This window comes from Podarcis bocagei (assembly GCF_964188305.1).
Source record: "Podarcis bocagei genome assembly, chromosome: 6".
Lineage (NCBI taxonomy): Eukaryota > Metazoa > Chordata > Lepidosauria > Squamata > Lacertidae > Podarcis > Podarcis bocagei.
In genome coordinates, this window is record NC_138130.1 from 42,156,568 (window position 1) to 42,174,527 (window position 17,960).

Here is a 17,960-nt window from a genome sequence, read left to right on the forward strand (position 1 = left end):
TTGGGTCTCTCAAGTCTTGGCTTAGTTCTTTTACAACAGCAAGCAGATATTTTACTTGGGAAGCAGTCTTGAACTCCCCCCATTATTATACAGTTGCATCTTCTATAATCACATTGGCTGCAAGCGTCAGCTTTTGGGAGTCACTGTTTGGTATGGGAACTCAATAAGAAGTGTTTGCAGGTTAGTAGTTGTAAGGGCTTGCTCATGTTTTCTACACCAAGGAGGAGGTGGCAAAAAGACTAAGCAACTTTGCTTAGGTGTGTGTGTGTCTGTCTCTCTCTCTCTCTCTCTCTCTCTCTCTCTCTCTCTCTCTCTCTCTGTGTGTGTGTGTGTGTGTGTGTGTGTGTGTGTGTGTGTGTGTGTTTGTTAGGGACAGGGATGGGGCAGGCAGTCCAATCCTTTTTTACTCAGCTACAGCTCATGGTTAGTGAGGAAACAACTTAACCAGAAGCCCAAATTTGGACAACATGCTAAGCCAAAGCTGAGCTTAGTTCAACGAAGAATAAAGCAGCAACAAAGGAGCTGCAAAGCTCCTCTTTAGCCCATAAATTTGTAAGGCCTTGGTAAGCCATAGTTTGGCCTACTGTGTTATGCAAACCAGGCCATAGTGTGCAAACCATTTTCACAAATATTGGTTCTGTTACAGGGAAGAAAACATTTGCGCGTTTTCTCTAGTTTAATATATTTGACCGCTGTGTTCCAGAGGTAGACCCATCCCCATTTGCCAGGAATTCTAGTGGTCCAGGCTATCATGAAACACAGATGTCTAAATGGTTTATTTATCTACATGTTACATTGAACGCAGAGCTGGTATATAGATTGTGCTGTAATACTAAGGAGTTGCCTTAATTTGAGATTTTGAACAAAAAGGAATTTGTAGATACATGAAGTTTTAGTAAATTACATAAGGAAACATGTCGGAATTATGCAATGCAAACTTATATATTAAATATGAGTTATAAAACAAACTTAGCTATGCATAATGACTAAAGCAACTTGAATTCACCATGAAATAAAATGCAAGCAAAAGTTGCTTAATAGAACTAGCACAAAATTTGTGCTTCATCTGTGCCCATTGAAGGCAATTCATGGCAATTCCAACAAAAGTAGACACCTTCAGTTCAAGATGAATTTGCAGTGCGTTCCTTTCTATTTGCTTTGATGAGAAAAATAAATATTTCTGGCATAACTACATTATAACAATGGCTGTAAATGAATAATTGGTCATTTCTTTTAAAGCACTGGAAGTGTAATTTCTTTGGAAAATGCTTCCTATTTTGTAACTATAATGCAGAATAAGCGATAATTCATATTTCCAAGAACAACAAAGCTTTAAACAAGGTATTTCCACAAAATCTCATTTAATCTTATTTTACAAATCACACAATACGTTGGACTCCTCAATACAGTTTTATAAAATGACAATGTACCATTGCAACAGGAAGGGGAGAAAGAAGGGGGGGGGGAATAGAGAACCTGATTTCAGGTCAGACAATGCTGAATTAAGATAGGTCCCTCTGTCCCACTCCCCACAAAAAAAAAATAACATTTTAGAACACGGCCCTGTGTTTGAACCCATACTGCAAATATTCAAAGTTAGTTTTCCAGGTGAGTGAAATCAGAAATCCACTATGCTATCCTACAATCTCAAGTTTCAAATATCTGTAAATTTAGAAGCATTACTTGTCTGCCTGTCAAATTCTTAATTTTTAAGTTAGTAGCTATAAATTCTTATTGCTAGAAAACTACAAGAGATCTATAAAGACCTGGTTGGAAACAAGAGCCTATATCATCCATAGGTCTAATTAATATGCTACCACTGTTGTGTGGGTGCCACACATTGGGGCGATCAGGTCCGGCCTTGCATTGGTAACCTTTGTATATAGATGTACATCCTCAGCCCCCCCCCAAAAAAAGTGATGGTAGCAGGAAAAGGAACCAAATGTTTCAACTGACATAGGGTTTCTCTCATCAGTTGTTATCAGAGCAACGTGCAATGCAACCGCATGGAAGCGGCTTCTAAATGAATCCATTTTCTACAAGTGGCTTTGAGAAGCTCTGTCTCATGGCAACTTTGCATATTCATTTACTTGCCCCAGTTTGGTACACATGGGGGATCCTCAACATGGACACATGTGCATGTTAAAAGCACCTGTTTCCTGTAAAACATTCAAAATAGCATGCCACTGAAGCGGTGTCGTGACCACATGCTCAAACCCACAGACTTTTGGCATTCTAAGTGCACATCTGACGCTTCTGTTTGCCTTCTGTCCACTCCTAAGCACTTTGAGCTGGCTTGTATTTTACTGCAATGCTAAATCACGTAGCACTGCATTTGTTACAGCACAATATCTCAAGCACTAGCTAGTCTTAGGACTGGGCAATAGTTTATTCTGTAAAACAGTAAAGAATACTACCAACCTCTCGGAACACATGGCTGTTGTGATGATCAAGGAGTTGATTTCACAAAATTTCCTCATGCTTGAAGCACAGTGGAAATATATTGATCAAAATGGGTTGGGTTTTCTGAATACAGAGATCGTAATGCAGCTTTAAAATCATAGAGGTATCACAGTGAAAAATGTTCAATTAGTGATTGTGTTAAAGTTAAGTAGTAAGTAAGAAATAGACATGATTAACACAAGGATTCTGATGCATCGCTAAATCTAAAACCTGCTGTTCCATCTTCCTGGAACTGAACTATAGAAATCTTTATAGAGATTACCATCATGTTGGAAGCTTTCAAGCCAATTAAAATCAAACTAGAAGTCAAACAAACAACTTTGAATTCCTAAGGTGGGGGAGAGGAGAGTGCTAAATGGTCATGTGATAAACAGAGTCACTGTGTAATATTTAATGTAAACTTCATAGCTCTGACCACAGAGCAGAGCCAAAACACCACTGGACAGCAACAAGTGGATGTTTCAGCAGCACAAATACCTTAATTGTACAAGGAAACACACAAACCAATCCTATGTGTGTTTTCTCAAAAGTAGGTCTCACTAAATTCAATGGGGCTTACTCTCTTAGTAAGTGTGAGGCGGCAGTCCTATGCGCACGTATCTGGGAATAATTTTCATTGAATTGGATTTACATCTGAGTAGACACACATAGGATTGTATTAATAATGCAATCTATTATTAAAATAGGAAATTACAGTTTTTGTCATGAACTATTTTTAGATTGTGCACATGTGCACATACACTCAATTTACCTTGAAATCTGAGATTCTCACTATCTATAAATAGATGAGTTAAATACTGCTTTTCTGTAACCCTAGGAAAGAAATCCCAGCTTCTAGGATGCCATTATACAAAAATCACACCATTTCCCCACATTACGAAGTTCACAATAGATGTAGCAATTGATATTAAACACCAGGTTAATATTGCACAATATCTGTGCATGAAATAATACAACTCTCTCTTGTTGTTTTATATTTTATTCATTTTTGCTCTTAGATTATGCATATTCTGTTCACCCAAGATGTGCAAACCTAGAGATGAAAGCAAGTGTTTAAAGTTCGAATGAAATCAAGCAGCAGTGAATTCTCAGTTGAATAAGCCACAGTTGTTGAAATAAAGTTGCTTCAACATGCTGTGGTCATTATACCACCTTAGCAAAAACAAACAAACAAAAAAAACCCAAACATGTTCTCTTAGGAGCAAGCAGCTAAAATACTGAAAGAGTGACCTCTAGTGGACTGTCAGGCCTCATTGTGATAGCTACATTTCTAAGACCTGGTCTACAACCAGCTCCAATCAGTGTTTGGCAAAAGAAGGCACAAATCATTGCAAAGACCAATTTATCTTCATTTTTTTTCCTTTTAAATACACTATTTGTACACAAACTTAAGATTCATCTTGTAGATAATTTTTGGACAAAAGATTGCATATGTAATCGTATTTAAAACAACACATAAAGCTGTTCTATGTGAAGCAAGAGAGAAAGAGAGAGAGAGAGAGAGAGAGAGAGAAACAAATAAAGGACTCCTCACCCAGATATCAACATTCATTTCTGGCTATATGCAATACAAACATTTTAAGAATCTGTGTGACAAAAGACAATTTAAAAAGTCAAAATCATAAAACCTGTAAACTGATAAACCTGAAGTAGATTTTACTTATGGAAAACATCATTAAAATAGTACCACTATGAACTAAACTGCCTGAGTTTTCAATTGCCTGTGAACTTGAAGTAGAGAAGATTTTAGCACAGTAAGAAGAATTTCAGTCACAACAGTGCGATAACCAAGCCACATGGAAATTCCTCCTCTTCGCTGGAATTTGTGTTGTGCTATTAAAACTCTTGTGCTAGTTGTTCAAACAAAGGGGTGTAGGCAGATCTTTAATCATTTGGCACAAAGTTATTTTGTCTGGGGCATAAAAGTCTCTGTCACGATGAATAATACAACATTCCATCTATCCAGAATTCACTTTGATTGAAGAGCTTTCCTTATATCATTAACTTCCATCTGTAGAAGGACAAAAAGTTCCAGTTTAAACCATTTCCATGCAATTAGCTTTTGAATCAAATGTCCCAGTGCCTAATACATCCTTCTAGCTAGGCAGTGGCAGCATACTGTATCTTCTTCTTCAAGTCAATGTCAGAAATTACTCAGAAAATAACACCGCCAGTACCATACTGTCACTATATTAATACAAAGCATGTTGCTGTCCCTATTCAGAATACCGTATACAGCTCAGAAAATCCTACATGGAAAGGATGGAACCAATAAGGGAAAGCATAATGTGCTGGAGAATTCTGTAAAAAAGCCCAAGATGACTAAGTCTTGAAATCCAACCCCCTGATTGGCAGAAGCACAGCCACTGCTGCACTTGTGAGCACCACCTCTTATGATGGCCAGGTGGAAGGTGGCGGTGGGGGGGCGGGCAGAAAAATGGTCCTTCACTGAGCCGCCAGTAGAGTCTGGCCAGGTTGGTGAAGGCACAACTCTCCCACTTCCAAACCATGTCAATAGGGAGTTTGGATTGCTCTTTGAGTGTAGGTTAGAGGGGTTCTTAAAGTAATGACTGGTACAGAAGGAACAGAGGAAGAGAAAGTTTATTATTAGAACTCTGGATTCTGCAATGAATTTGATGGGTGGGAGGTTCACAGCAAATTAAAGTAAGTAGGTAAATGAGCAAATTATGCATTTATATTAATTCATTAGCAGAAGGATGTCATAATGGCTATCCCCCCTTTTTCTTCTTCGAATTAAAGTTAGATTAGCCTTGAGCAACTCGGTGCCCTTCAAATGTTTAGGACTACAGCTCGCAGCTGCAGCCTAGGGCTGATGGGAGTTGTAGACAAAAGCATCTGGATAGTAGCAGGTTGCCAAAAGCTGGGTTAGACAGATCCATGGAAGATGGACCTTTAGGTTTCAGTCTAAATGAGACCTCTGTGTTCAGAGGCTTCCACTTTGATACCCTGCTTATGAGCTTCTAGAAGCATCAGCTATTCAGCAGACCACAATATGCACTTTACAGGCAGCTGCAGAACATCAATATTATTAACAACGGGCTCAATGAGGTGGTACAGTTTGATTTGAAAACCTTTGTGTTTGGCCAATCCTTGGATTTCCTCCATAGCATCTAACTATACTGGTCAGGTTGTCTCTCTGCCAAGAAGGCAGCTCTGAATGTTATAGTTTAGAGCAGGGATGAGGAACCTGTGGCTTTCCATATGCTATTGAACTCACATCATCTGTAACTTGCTCATGCTGGCTGGGCTGAATCCAACAGCTTCTGTAGGGTCAGAACTTCCCCATTCCTTCTCAAAGAAGGCCTTAGAAACTATTTCTGTATGAAGTTTTTGTTACAATGTGGAACTCCCCTTCACTAAAAAGATCAAACCACGATCCATCAAACTTGTGGATGATGATGATATAGTGGAGGAGAGCAGGGCTTAGCAGCTCTCCCCTTCATACAGCTGTTTACACGCGAGTAATGTGAATGCCCAAACAGGGCTTACCAGTTTCCTGCTTTAATATTAGCACAGCAACATAGCTCAACTTTTCACAATGATTGTGCGCTTTTCAGAAAAGCACTAAATGTTTAGCATACGTAGACTAATATGTAGTATTTCATTTTGAGATATGGAGGCATGTGATCCTGCACATGCATGCAGTTACACAACTGATCAAATCTTTGAACAAACAGCAACTTGTGAGGAAGAAGACAAGTGTGAGCAGAAAGGATTAATACACATTTCCCAGCACTATGGTCACTTGTTCACCCCATTTATAATAAACCATAGTTACTTTATTTTTACTGTTTCTGGAAATCAAAATGCTTTGTGGATAGTATTATTTCAGGTCTTGGATTTTCAAAGCATTTTAATATTGAGCAGGGGGAGGGCAGGTAGGAAATCTCATGTTTTGTTTATTATTTAAAAGATTTATATCCTTCCAGGGTAAGTTGCAACATAAAATAAATGATAAACAACCATCAGCAAAACAAACAAAATTCTTACAGTTTAACATCTTTTTTGTATTTGTTTCATCTTAACCAACTTAAACAGATTAAATATTAGCAGGATTATGTTTGCATTAGGAGTTTTTATCTTCTATTTTTATTTTCCATGAAAATTGTTCTCTTTCTATAAAGTTGTCTAAGGCCACATATGATACAAGTACCTGCAATCGTAGCCGGATCTTCTTTTCTTCATCTAATTCAGACAGCAATTGTTTAATCTCTTTTCTAGAAAAAGCAAAATAGGAAGTGAATAGAACAGCAGGCAGCTGCTTTGGAAGGTAGGTGTGAAGAAAGTCCCACTCCTTTTCCTATAATATATGGTACAATTTCGTTGTCCCCGAGAGGGGGCAATGACAATAAAGATATTATTATTATTATCTAACTCAGCTCAGCAGAATTGCTGTTCCTGGAAAAACTGAAAAGTATCTCCTGTTTTCAGGCATGGCAAAAGAAGAATAAGAATAAACCCTACTGAAAACAGAGATTAGCAGACAGCATAAAATCCTTTAAAATGACTAATACCAGCAGAATTCATTGTGGTATGAATTAGTGTCCTCAAAGTAGCAGCATCTTGAGAAAATATAGAATGATGTAAGATAGGTAAGTATAGCAGGGATGTTACCCATCTTTCAAAATAATTTGGGGAAGATTAGTCAGCAACCTCTCCAGGTAAACGAAAACATGGCACTTTTTAAAACAAGTTAAGCTAAAAGAACTGAAAAATGCAATAAAGTTCTCCACCATAACTAATCAATTTGGCTCTGAATACAGAAGCTCTAAATCCATCGTTCATACACTTTCATCTATCTGTAAACCAGCCTTCCCCAACCTGATGGCCTTCAGATGTTCTGGTCTATAACTCCCATCAGACATTGCTGGCATGGTTATGTTGGCTGGAGCTGATGGGTGTAGTCCAAAGCATCAGGAAGGCACCAGGTTGAGGAAGGCTATTCCAAAGAAAAAGACAAATCATGCAAACACATAAAAAGTTATTAATGGACACAAAGGGACCTGGCTCACATGGGGTAATGTATGGAAAGGGGATAGTCTACACCCTCCAGCAATACAGTAACACTCACTTCTGCTGGTCTTTCATTGTTTCAATTATAGTTCGCAGCTCCTTCACTTGTGTTCTTAACTCATCCAAAGCTGCTTCACCTTGGCTGGATTGGTCAGTCTTTGGCTTTCCTTCACTGCTGAACAAAGATGGGGAATTTGACCTATGACCTGTTGTTCCTGCTGAAACTGGATGAAGTGCAGATGAGGATGATAATGAAGATGGAAGATTACTTCCACTTGTTAAGCCTCCTGGCTTGGCAGGCAGTGAAGCTTTGTTATCAGATACCTATAAAAAAAATGACAATACCACACCCAAGCATTAGAATGCTAACAAGAAAAGGAGTTCCAGTATCCTATGTTTCCCCCTCCTCTTCTGCCCAGCTATGCTGATGAAATCCTGTCCAGATGTTCCATAAGAATTGGCCACAATGTAAATAGCATTGCTTCTCAAACACATCTTTCCAAATTGATCTTAACATCATGCTGACGTGAGCCTGCCAGGAGCTGTCACCCATGGGAATGCTGCTGGGCAAATTTCATTCTGAATTGCTATTACTGACCAATGAAAAATGTCACCAGAAACTGGGTCAGGATGTGTGTGGGGAAAATATGCAAAAGACAACAGGGCCCACTCGTACAAACAAAAATTTCTTCTGTGACATAAAATAATTCAAAATTATATAATAGCACTTGGCTGTTTTGTTTCTTCTTTTAAATATAAAACGTAACTAATCAATTTGGCTCTGAATGCAGAAGTGCTAAAACCACCATTATACGGTTATATAATAACCATACAGAGAGAGATCACAACTCAGTGGCAGAGAACATGTTTTGTAAGCAGAAGGACTTGGATTCAATCATTAGAATGTTTAGTTAAAATAATTTCAGGTAGTAGGTGGGATCAGGGAAAGTGGGGACAAATAGTCTAACCAGTATAAGGCAGGGATGGGTAGATAGGACTCTATTGGTGGATCTCTAGTGAATTCAAAACAGGTCACCAAGGATTTCTGACTCCAACCGTTATTATAACAGCCACAACAAAATGATACAAACCCTGCCACAAAAAAGGATAGAGATGAAATTAAGACAACTGTAGGTGGTGACGGTGGGGATAATCAGGAGCAGATTTCTGTGTGAAAGGGTTATGTTCTGGTACTCAAAAACAAATCCCTGGGAACAGAATTCTTGACTTCTAAGTGTGTATCTTTTGAGCCTGGCTCTGGCTGTTTTTACTAGAAGCCTGAGATCCATCAAAGTAGATCCCACAAGACTCATGTCTTGCTTTAGAATGACAGCTTCCTCTGTTCCTATTACTTAGGTTCTTTAGAACCTAAAGAGTTTAAGGTTATGGAAGGAAATGGAATTTTTTAAAAAAAGTAGTCTAGCTGCTAAATGTGTCTTATAATACCTCCTATAATGTAGAATGTGTATGACTGCAATCCTATAACAACTTTTCTGGGAATAAGCCCAACTGAACTCAGTGGGACTTCGTTCTGAATAGGCAGGCATAGGATTGCATTCTAAAAGTCTGAAATGAGAATGAATAAATGTCTGCACAAGTGAAAGAACTCTGTCCTCAGACATTTTAGAAGACATAGTTTGGTTTGCTATATGGGGATATACTTGCCCCCTTTGGAAAGGCACATAAGTTTGAAAATTAGAGACGTTGCTCAAATCATTGCCTAGACCTTAAATTCTCTGGACAAGTCTGTTGGAGTTGGAACTTAACTGGTTAAGTTGTTCCCATGATGCCTCACCATTCTGACGTCAATTTTAGAAGCTTGGGAGGAGCTTCGGGCAAAGTTTGTCAGTCCCACTATGTGAGCTGTGGGGAACAGACGCAGGGCAGTGATGGCTGCAACTAGCCCTGGAAATACCTGAGAAATGTTGGAAATAAAAGCTGTATAATGGACAAACGGGACTCTGTGTGTTTGTCTGGGAGCTGAATCAAGTTGATGACAGTTTACAACGCTGTGCGAAGCTCTGCTAAAACCGTGACGGAAGAGCTGGAGTGGAAGCGTGCCGGGCAGCAATAAACCGCTAATCGAGGTTTGTAAATCAATTAGCGGGGTCACGGCTAATAAAACAGGACAGGTTATGGGTCATTACCGCTTGTAAAACTGTCGCGGGAGTCGTAAACTCTGCGGTGTCGAGCAGAGGCTTTGATCCGCGGTGTCGAGCAGGGGGCCGGCAGGAGGCGGAAGGACTTTTTGCCTGGTGTTAAGAGGCAAAGGAGCAGCTGCGGAGTTTGAAGGCAGCTGGCTGCAAAACGCAAAGAGTGCCTGTGTTGCTGAGAACTGCCAAGGAGCTGAGAGCAGCAAGGAATCGTTTCTCCGGACGGGTGCTGGATGAGCTGGAAGTCTTGTGAGTACAGCTTGGGGGCCCCCTTGGGAGAACGGAAGAGGATGGCAGGCTGCCAGGTCTTGGAGGACTGTGGGAGGCTCACTTTAAGAAGTTGGGCAACCTGACTGCTGATCTAAAGTCTACTGTTCTGGGTGCCAGGAAGCCAGAGGCCGTTCAGTGCTCCAGGGTGTTTGTGAGGCTGGAGGCGGAAAGCAAGGGCCGGGAGATGGCTGCTTCAGAACAGAAAGACAAGATGGCGCTGATCACCTACGTGAGAGCCGGTGCACAGCTGGGAAAGGCTGTGGGCCCCAGAGGGGGGGGCAAAGGGACTATTGGCATTTGGAAATGTCCTGCTGTGTTTGCTGTGGAGCTTCAGCAGGAGGCCAGAGCCCTGGAGAAGGAATACAGAAGCCTAAAGTTGGCTGGAGCCCCTGTCCCTGATGCTTTAGCCACAAGGAGTGCTGCTGAGCAGGTCGGGGGGGCGGAAAGTTCCAAAGGCAAGTTTGAAAATTTTTCCACTGTACGTGCTGGATGAAGCGGCAGTTCAGGGGGGGCGAGGCTGGTGGGAGGCGCCGTTCCAGAAGGAGGAAGGCCAAGCCAGCTGGGAGAAGCCCCAGGCAGTGTTTTTCCACTGGAGTTCAACGTCTGCGTGGCAGTTGCCCCCACCGGAGCAGAGAGACAAGACAGGATGTTTGCAAGGTCAAACTGTTGAATTCTCATGGGAACCAGTCGGGTTTCCATGGCAACTGGTCTGGAAAAACAACCAGGCGTGAGACTGAGGCTGGTGAAGGTGCCAGGTGCCAGCAAGAGACTCGTGGGACAAGGCCAGAGCAGAGTTTTGTTATTGGCTCTGCTGCTAATTGCGACTTGATTCCAGAGACATCTGCTGGGAAGCTGCGGAAACGCAGGGCTGTTTTGACAGGGATGACTGTTAGGTTCACAGACGGAACACAAAAATCAGTCTGTGGTATGGCTAACGTGTTTTTCTCTACTTCACAGGAGGAGCAAAAGTTCTACGTTGTGCCGGGACTGAAGTGTTGTCTTTTATATGTATCAGCTCTAAAGAAGCAGGGATACAATGCTCGTTTTGAAAATGACACCTGTTCCATTTTCAGAGGAGGGAGACAACGGGTCAACATGCAGAGGGGGAACAACGTCTTTGTTCTGGAGTCACCTCTGGAGGGTTGTGGGAATGCTGGTAAAGCACAGGTGCAGTGTGCTAAAGCACAGGTGCAGTGTGCTAAGGTTCCCAGTCATGTGCAAAAGTTGCACAGGTGCACAAAAGGGTGTAAAATCACACAAGGTGGGAGGAGGTCCCAAGGGTGCAGGACATGCAAGGGTGCAAAGGTGCTTGGTTTTCCCGGGTTTGGGAGGGTAACCAAAGAGCCCTTTGAGCTGGTTCTCACAGATCCGTCAGGACCCAAGAGGTCTGAGAGTCTGGGTGGGGCCAGGTATGTGCTGTCGCTGACAGGTAACCACAGCCAGGTTGGCTGGTGTTTCTCTCTCAAATCACAGGGGGAGGTGACGCAACTGATCCAGGATTGGGTTGCGGGGGTGGAACTAAGGTTCTCCACCAGGGTGCAAGGGTTCAAGAGCGACCGAGGGTCACAGTTTACTGGGTCTGCTCTGGAGAAGTTTTTCAAGGAAAAGGAAATACGTCACCAGGTGACGGGTGCAAAGTCTTCTCAAGGGAGAAGGGAGGCTGTGGCTGAACCCAGTGAAAGGGATAAGGTCCAGAATCAGGGTTCAGATCCCGGTGATGGGGACCAGGTCCAGGGTCAGGGTTCAGGGCAGGTTTGGGCATCTCCAAGGGTTGCGAAAGGAGTGTCCAGGTGTGAGGCTTCATCTCCGGTAATGGAGAAAGCTCACGGAAGGATTGTCCAGTCAGAGGGGGAAACGTCTGACGGAGAAGACACAACTGCTGGCCCAAGTGGGTCAGTAGGGTATCAGGTCACAGGTGCGTGGAAAAGTGTCGCACAGTGTGATTCTGGGGATGTTGAAGGGGTTCAACAGGTGCCTGGGAAAGATGCTGGGAAGGAGCACAAGGCAAAGGGGAAGGTGTTGAACTCAAAAAGGTGTGGTCAGAATGGGATGCAAGAGGGGGTGTTGGAGTTGGAACTTAACTGGTTAAGTTGTTCCCATGATGCCTCACCATTCTGACGTCAATTTTAGAAGCTTGGGAGGAGCTTCGGGCAAAGTTTGTCAGTCCCACTATGTGAGCTGTGGGGAACAGACGCAGGGCAGTGATGGCTGCAACTAGCCCTGGAAATACCTGAGAAATGTTGGAAATAAAAGCTGTATAATGGACAAACGGGACTCTGTGTGTTTGTCTGGGAGCTGAATCAAGTTGATGACAGTTTACAACGCTGTGCGAAGCTCTGCTAAAACCGTGACGGAAGAGCTGGAGTGGAAGCGTGCCGGGCAGCAATAAACCGCTAATCGAGGTTTGTAAATCAATTAGCGGGGTCACGGCTAATAAAACAGGACAAAGTCACCATGGAATTGCTCAGATGTCTGACTTCCTAGCAATAGCTTGTATGCAGTGGAACATGGAATTGTACTTATGATCATATGGATTTATCACCAAACACATCAAACTGTGTGTGATCTGTGTGTACATGTCATGTTGATTTTCCTTTCCCTCTTTTAGGAAGGGGGAATAACTGTGGAAATCAGGAGAGCATGCACCCCAACTTTGAAGTGGAAAGACCACAAATCAGATTGTGCATGTTAATGGACATATTACACTGTACTTACCTGTGCCCCAAAACAGCAACACCATAATTACATTAGCAACCACAAGTAACAGCCCTTGCTATTGATACAAACAACCTAAATCACTTACTAGCGATATTGTAACAGTCTTTGCTTTCTTTAATGGTTCAGCTACTTTGTGTGGAAGAGAAACATGTTCCTCCTTTTCATCTTCAGGACTTGGTGAATCAAAGAAGTCAGGACTTGAAAGTGAAGACTGTGGAAACACAGAAGTATTTTCTTTCCACAAATACTTAACTGTAACAGACTAACTTTCAACAAGACAGAAGCATTGGTAGACCTAATCCCCGATACAAAATGTGTATACTACTAATCTACTGTGGACCACACTCTACACAAGCATTTGAATAGTATGGAGTAAGAACTAAGCAGAGTTCTCTTGCCTTGATTCTGGTCACACTCCACTCCTGTTATCCCCTTCCTTTGTGCCCAAGGGGTGGTAGCAGTGGCAGCAAGCTTCACAATGGGGAAAGGGGATGGGATAGCAGGTGGCAGACTATTGCAATAGAGGCCTCATCTGCACTCTACATTTAAAGCAGTATCATACCGCTTTCAAGAGTCCTGGCTTTCCACAAAGAATCCTGGATATTGTAGTTTGTTAAGGGTGCCGAGAATTGTTAGGAAACCCCATTCCCATCACATAGCTACAATTCCCAGAGTGGTTTAACAACCAATCCCTCTTCCCAAGCAACTTTGGTGCAAATGGGGCCAAAGATGAGAGAGGCCTCTCCTTATTCAGGAAAATGAGGTTCACAGAGTCTCTTAATACCTTCCCTATTAATTTAGTAATCCAAATTAGCATGTTGAAAATTTCTCCATATGCATTGCACCTGCATGCAGAGAACTCCCATGGGCTCAGCGGGTTTACCGTAACAATTTCATCCCATGACTCAGGTGAGAATTATCATTATTCTTAATAATAAACACTAATCAAGTACAAAGCCCTATTAAAAGAAATTGCTAGAACTTATTTCTGCTAACATTTCAAGCTGTTGCTACTGGAACAGGTATTATGAGGTAGAAAAAAATATATTAATGAGATGCAAAGCTGGATCCAAAAGGGCTACTCCATGATGGAAGGCATCTTCCTGAGACAGAAGGCCTGTTTTTACACCTCATGATAAGAGCATTGCACAAAATATATTTTACTGTTTTTGTGAAACCACCTGCACAAACATGAGAACTGCTGAAACCACCTGCACAAACATGAGAACTGCTGATAAAATGGGCACTGGACTGTGTGAATCCTTGTCTAGGTGCAAATGGATTTAGCAACTATTTTCTTTCCACTCTTTTTTAGTGTGGCTCCAGTCTAAAGAACATTTGCAAACAACCATCAAAGTATGATTGCGTGTTTGCAATTAAGCTAAAGAAGAGACCAAAAAAGGGGAAATTATAGGTATGCTGCAAGAAATCTAACAGGGACACCGACAAAGCAAGAAACCTTTTTTTAAGTAGACGTGAGTCAAGCAAATACTGAGTACTTCCTCCTGCCTCCCAGGGTTAAACCACTTAGGGAACTGGATAATCTTAAAAACATGAAAATATATATCTGTATACCACACACTGTCAAAATTACCAAGTCACTCAAGAAGGAAACAAATGAGATTTTAAAACTACAATAGGTATGATAAAGAAGGGCCATAGGTTCAATCCCTGGCACCTCCAAGGTAGTGCAGCAAATATCCCTGTCTTAAAGCCTGCAGAGCCACTGCCTGCCATTATAGACGATACAGGAAATAGACCTATTGTCTGACTCAGTGTCCTATGTTCTCAAATATCCAGTTCATAGAGGATACTTACAGATGTGAATGATTGTGAAGGAGGTCTTCTGCCAGTAGCTTTTGGTCTAGTAGTTGTAGGGTGACTGAGCTTCTCAGCAACTGGTATTACGGAATCAAAACCTTCCAGATCTTAAAAACATGAAGATATATATATGCACACACATTAGACACTGTCAAATCATGGAGTCAACTCAAGAAGGTGACAAATGAGATATTTAAACTACATTCACATATTACATTGTATTTCTGTATTTCCATTCCGTCAAATCCAGGTTTGCTAGCAGAACCCGTTTGTAAAAAGATCCTTGATCCAGGGTTGTTTTATGCACATTTATATGCATTTTTATTTAAAACATACTCAGGCTAGCTAGCTTACAATATGCATTTAAAACAACAATACTATAGCTGAAAATAACTGAAAACTAATTAGTTAAAATGTGTTTAGATATTTTAAAAGGTGCATAGGTTTTGCTGCCAGGGATCATGGGGTTAACGCAGAAGCTCCATAATCCCCAGCAAGAAAGGACATCGAACGCATCATGTACGGTCAGGGAGAAGCCCAATCTTTCTTAGAGAAGGGTAACAGGCTGGTTGGCATCAATTGGACTCTGAATTTTCCTACAGAGCACAAATGGGGGACCTGTGGCCCTCCAGAGGCCATTAGACTTGAATTCCCATCAGTCTCAGCCAGTATAGCCCATACTTTGAGTTGACTGAAGTTATAGTTCATCCTCATTTGATTTCATCCCATTAAGATTGAAGTAACCTATGCACCTTTGCTTTATATCCAACTATACTTTCAAAAGCAATCATAGAAGCATAGGATTGTAGAGCTGGAAGGGACCCTGAGGGTCATCTAGCCCAACCCCTTAGGAATCTCAACTAAAGCATCTATGACAGATGGGCCATCCAACGTCTGCTTTAAAACCTCCAAAAAAAGGAGAGTCCACCACCTCCCAAGCAGGAGTGCCAACTTGAATAATATATTGGGGGGGAGGCAGGTAAGTCCTGTCCCACATAATTGATCACACCCCATTTGAATGGCAATGTCCATCAATTGAGGGGGGGACCAGCCCCATCAAATATATTATTGGTTGGGTGAAGGGGCCTTGGCGCCTGGCAGGTGGTTCCTATGTTTCCAAGGGAGTCCATTCCCCTGTTGAAAAGCTCTGACGGTCAAAAAGTTCTTCCTAATGTTTAGTCGGAATCTCCTTTCTTGTAACTTGAAGCCACTGCTTTGTGTCCTACCCTCCAGAGCAGAAGAAAACAAGCTTGTTCCCTCTTCAATGTGGCAGCCATTCAGATATTTGCATCTCCTCTCAATCTCCTCTTTCTCATGCTAAACATACCCAGCTCCTTCAACTGTTCCTCATAAGGCTTGGGTTCCTTCGGAATATGGATATTTGTTTGTTTGTTTTCTTATTTCATAAAATTTATATACTGCTTGATTGTAAAACACACACACCCCTCAATGCATTTATCAAAAGATAAAACAGTAAAATCAAGACAAAAATACAACCCTACTTTAAAACATATTAAAGGGCATGATATGCAGTAAACAAACAAACAAGCAAGCAAACAAGCAAAGACAGTTTAATAGCCAATATTTAGGGTCAATGAATAATTTAATAGCATTTTCACAAGTAATAATAATGGCAATAATAATCTTAGCTGGCAACAATTTAATAAGCCAAATTAATCAGAATGCATACTTAAATTTTAAAATTGCTTTATTTTCTTTATTTTGTATTTTTTAAAAGAGTCTACAAGAGTTGGTAGCATCACTTTGCAAAGGCCCTGCCTCAAGAGTGAAGTATCCAGGCAATTTGCTTCCCTCAGCCTGCAAGCAACTGCTCCCTTTGACTCCTAAAAGGTCTGCTTCTAATCGTTCCTTTAGGTCCTGAAGGATGCAGGCTGTCCTTACCAAAGTGAAATGTTACACATGCTGTCAGTCAGTATTTGACAGAGTATGAAGTTGCAAGTTGATCCTTACAGAGATAAGATGATACAATAATGTACCGAGAGCTTCCTATTAGGTTCGTGATGCTCAAGAGTGTAGTGTAAATTTATGATCCAAAGCTCAATTTATTTCCATAAAAAAATTCACAAATAAAGTATTTAGTGTTGTCAAACTTGATCAATTTGGCAGCTGAGCAAAACAAGTCACAGCAAGCTTGATTCTGACCTCTCGTGTTTCTCCTCAGTCTCTATAGAATGCTCATATACAGAAATGGGACAGCAATGATTAGCTCATAACGGGCTGGATCCAGAATTGCATGAGTGGAAGTCTATTCGTGCAATGGGGCTTTCGCCCTGCAGCTCTGAGTCCCCAGACAACCTTTCCTAATGGAGCTTCAGAAGAAACTAGGGGGAGGGGCACAGAAGGACACCATGGGGGGGGGGAGTCCTTCTGCATGACTTCCACTCATGGTCTATGGGTCCAACCCACATATTTTACTTTCATTTGTTATGCCAAGCAGCTTTTCTCAAATAGTTAGCTGCTGATAGTAAGTTGGAAAGAACTCAATGACACGAGTACTGAACACTAGCTTATCCACATACTAATATATCTTTCTTCATCACTCCTATTAATACTTTTTTTTGAGCAGTACATAATCTGCTTTGGAAGTGTGCAATCAAGTTACATCAGCAGGGACACAGTCAAGGTCATGCAAGTCACACGTAGGAAAGGGTTACAGGTTCATGTCTCACTGTCAGTAAATGCTAAAAGCAAATGAAAGTTAAACTTTGATGGCACATTTTCTCCGCTGTAGTTTGATAACCTCTTTCTGCCCCTGCCATAAGCCAGCTCCCCTTCCACAAAACAACAGCAGCAGCAGAAAACAACAACAACAACACCACAGGCTGCCCTTCTCTACCAAATGATTCTCTCTGTGGACAGTGACTAGTTGCATGGGATCATAGGATTTGTAGCTTTCTCTGCCTCCTGATCTCATTAGTAGGAAATTCTGACATTTCCAGCTGATGTCTGGCCCTGCAAGGTTCTCCTATATACAGTCCTTTTTTTCTAAAAAAAAATGTTTAGGGGTACTCTCATTTTCCTACTCATATTGAAATACTGCCCCTCAATGAGGCCAAACTTAGATTCACAAAATATTTAGGGGTATGCATACCCCTGCGTACCCCCCAGGGAAAAAAGCATTGCCTATATGTAGTAAGCCCTGCCCATGATTCTTTAGCCCCCTCCTTGTTCATAAAGGTAAGGTATAATTAGTTGTGGGGACATCCTTCACCCATTTGCATTTGTTGAGTGTCCCTGTTAAATGCTAGTAGGAAAAGTGTTTTTAGAGATTTCCTGGCAGAGAAAGCAAGGTCTGCACATCACTAATAGGACTCTCTATCTTAGGAGTCATTGGAGTAGTCCCAATTACTTCTCCTCAATTGTGACGTAGGAGGAATCAGTTTTAAATGGATTTACGTATGTGTAACTACAGCTGAATTCAAACGTGGGGAATATTACATTTGTTTTCCTGATTATTGTGCTAGTGCTTTAGTTCCACAT

The 17,960-nt window shown here is 41.5% G+C and overlaps 1 protein-coding gene and 1 long non-coding RNA gene across 5 annotated transcripts in view; both read right to left on the bottom strand.

The window, feature by feature from the left end:
• Nucleotides 1-1,344: 1,344 nt before the first annotated feature.
• The window catches only part of SH3KBP1 (SH3 domain containing kinase binding protein 1), a 155,255-nt gene continuing 138,639 nt past the window's right edge, over nt 1,345-17,960 (bottom strand). For all 4 annotated transcript variants that reach the window (XM_081199444.1, XM_081199446.1, XM_081199445.1 and 1 more), the window contains 5 exons: nt 14,457-14,566; nt 12,724-12,849; nt 7,556-7,821; nt 6,638-6,701; nt 1,345-4,474 (listed from right to left, as the gene is read on the bottom strand). In XM_081199444.1, the coding sequence (XP_081055570.1) occupies nt 4,433-4,474; nt 6,638-6,701; nt 7,556-7,821; nt 12,724-12,849; nt 14,457-14,566 (608 nt within the window). In that variant the 3' untranslated portion in view covers nt 1,345-4,432. The remainder of the gene's footprint in view (nt 4,475-6,637; nt 6,702-7,555; nt 7,822-12,723; nt 12,850-14,456; nt 14,567-17,960) is intronic.
• Nucleotides 7,900-12,711, bottom strand: LOC308589926. The gene is made up of 2 exons (XR_014009561.1): nt 12,361-12,711; nt 7,900-9,233 (listed from the first exon to the last, which is right to left on the bottom strand). It is a non-coding gene; the product is annotated as an uncharacterized lncRNA (long non-coding RNA).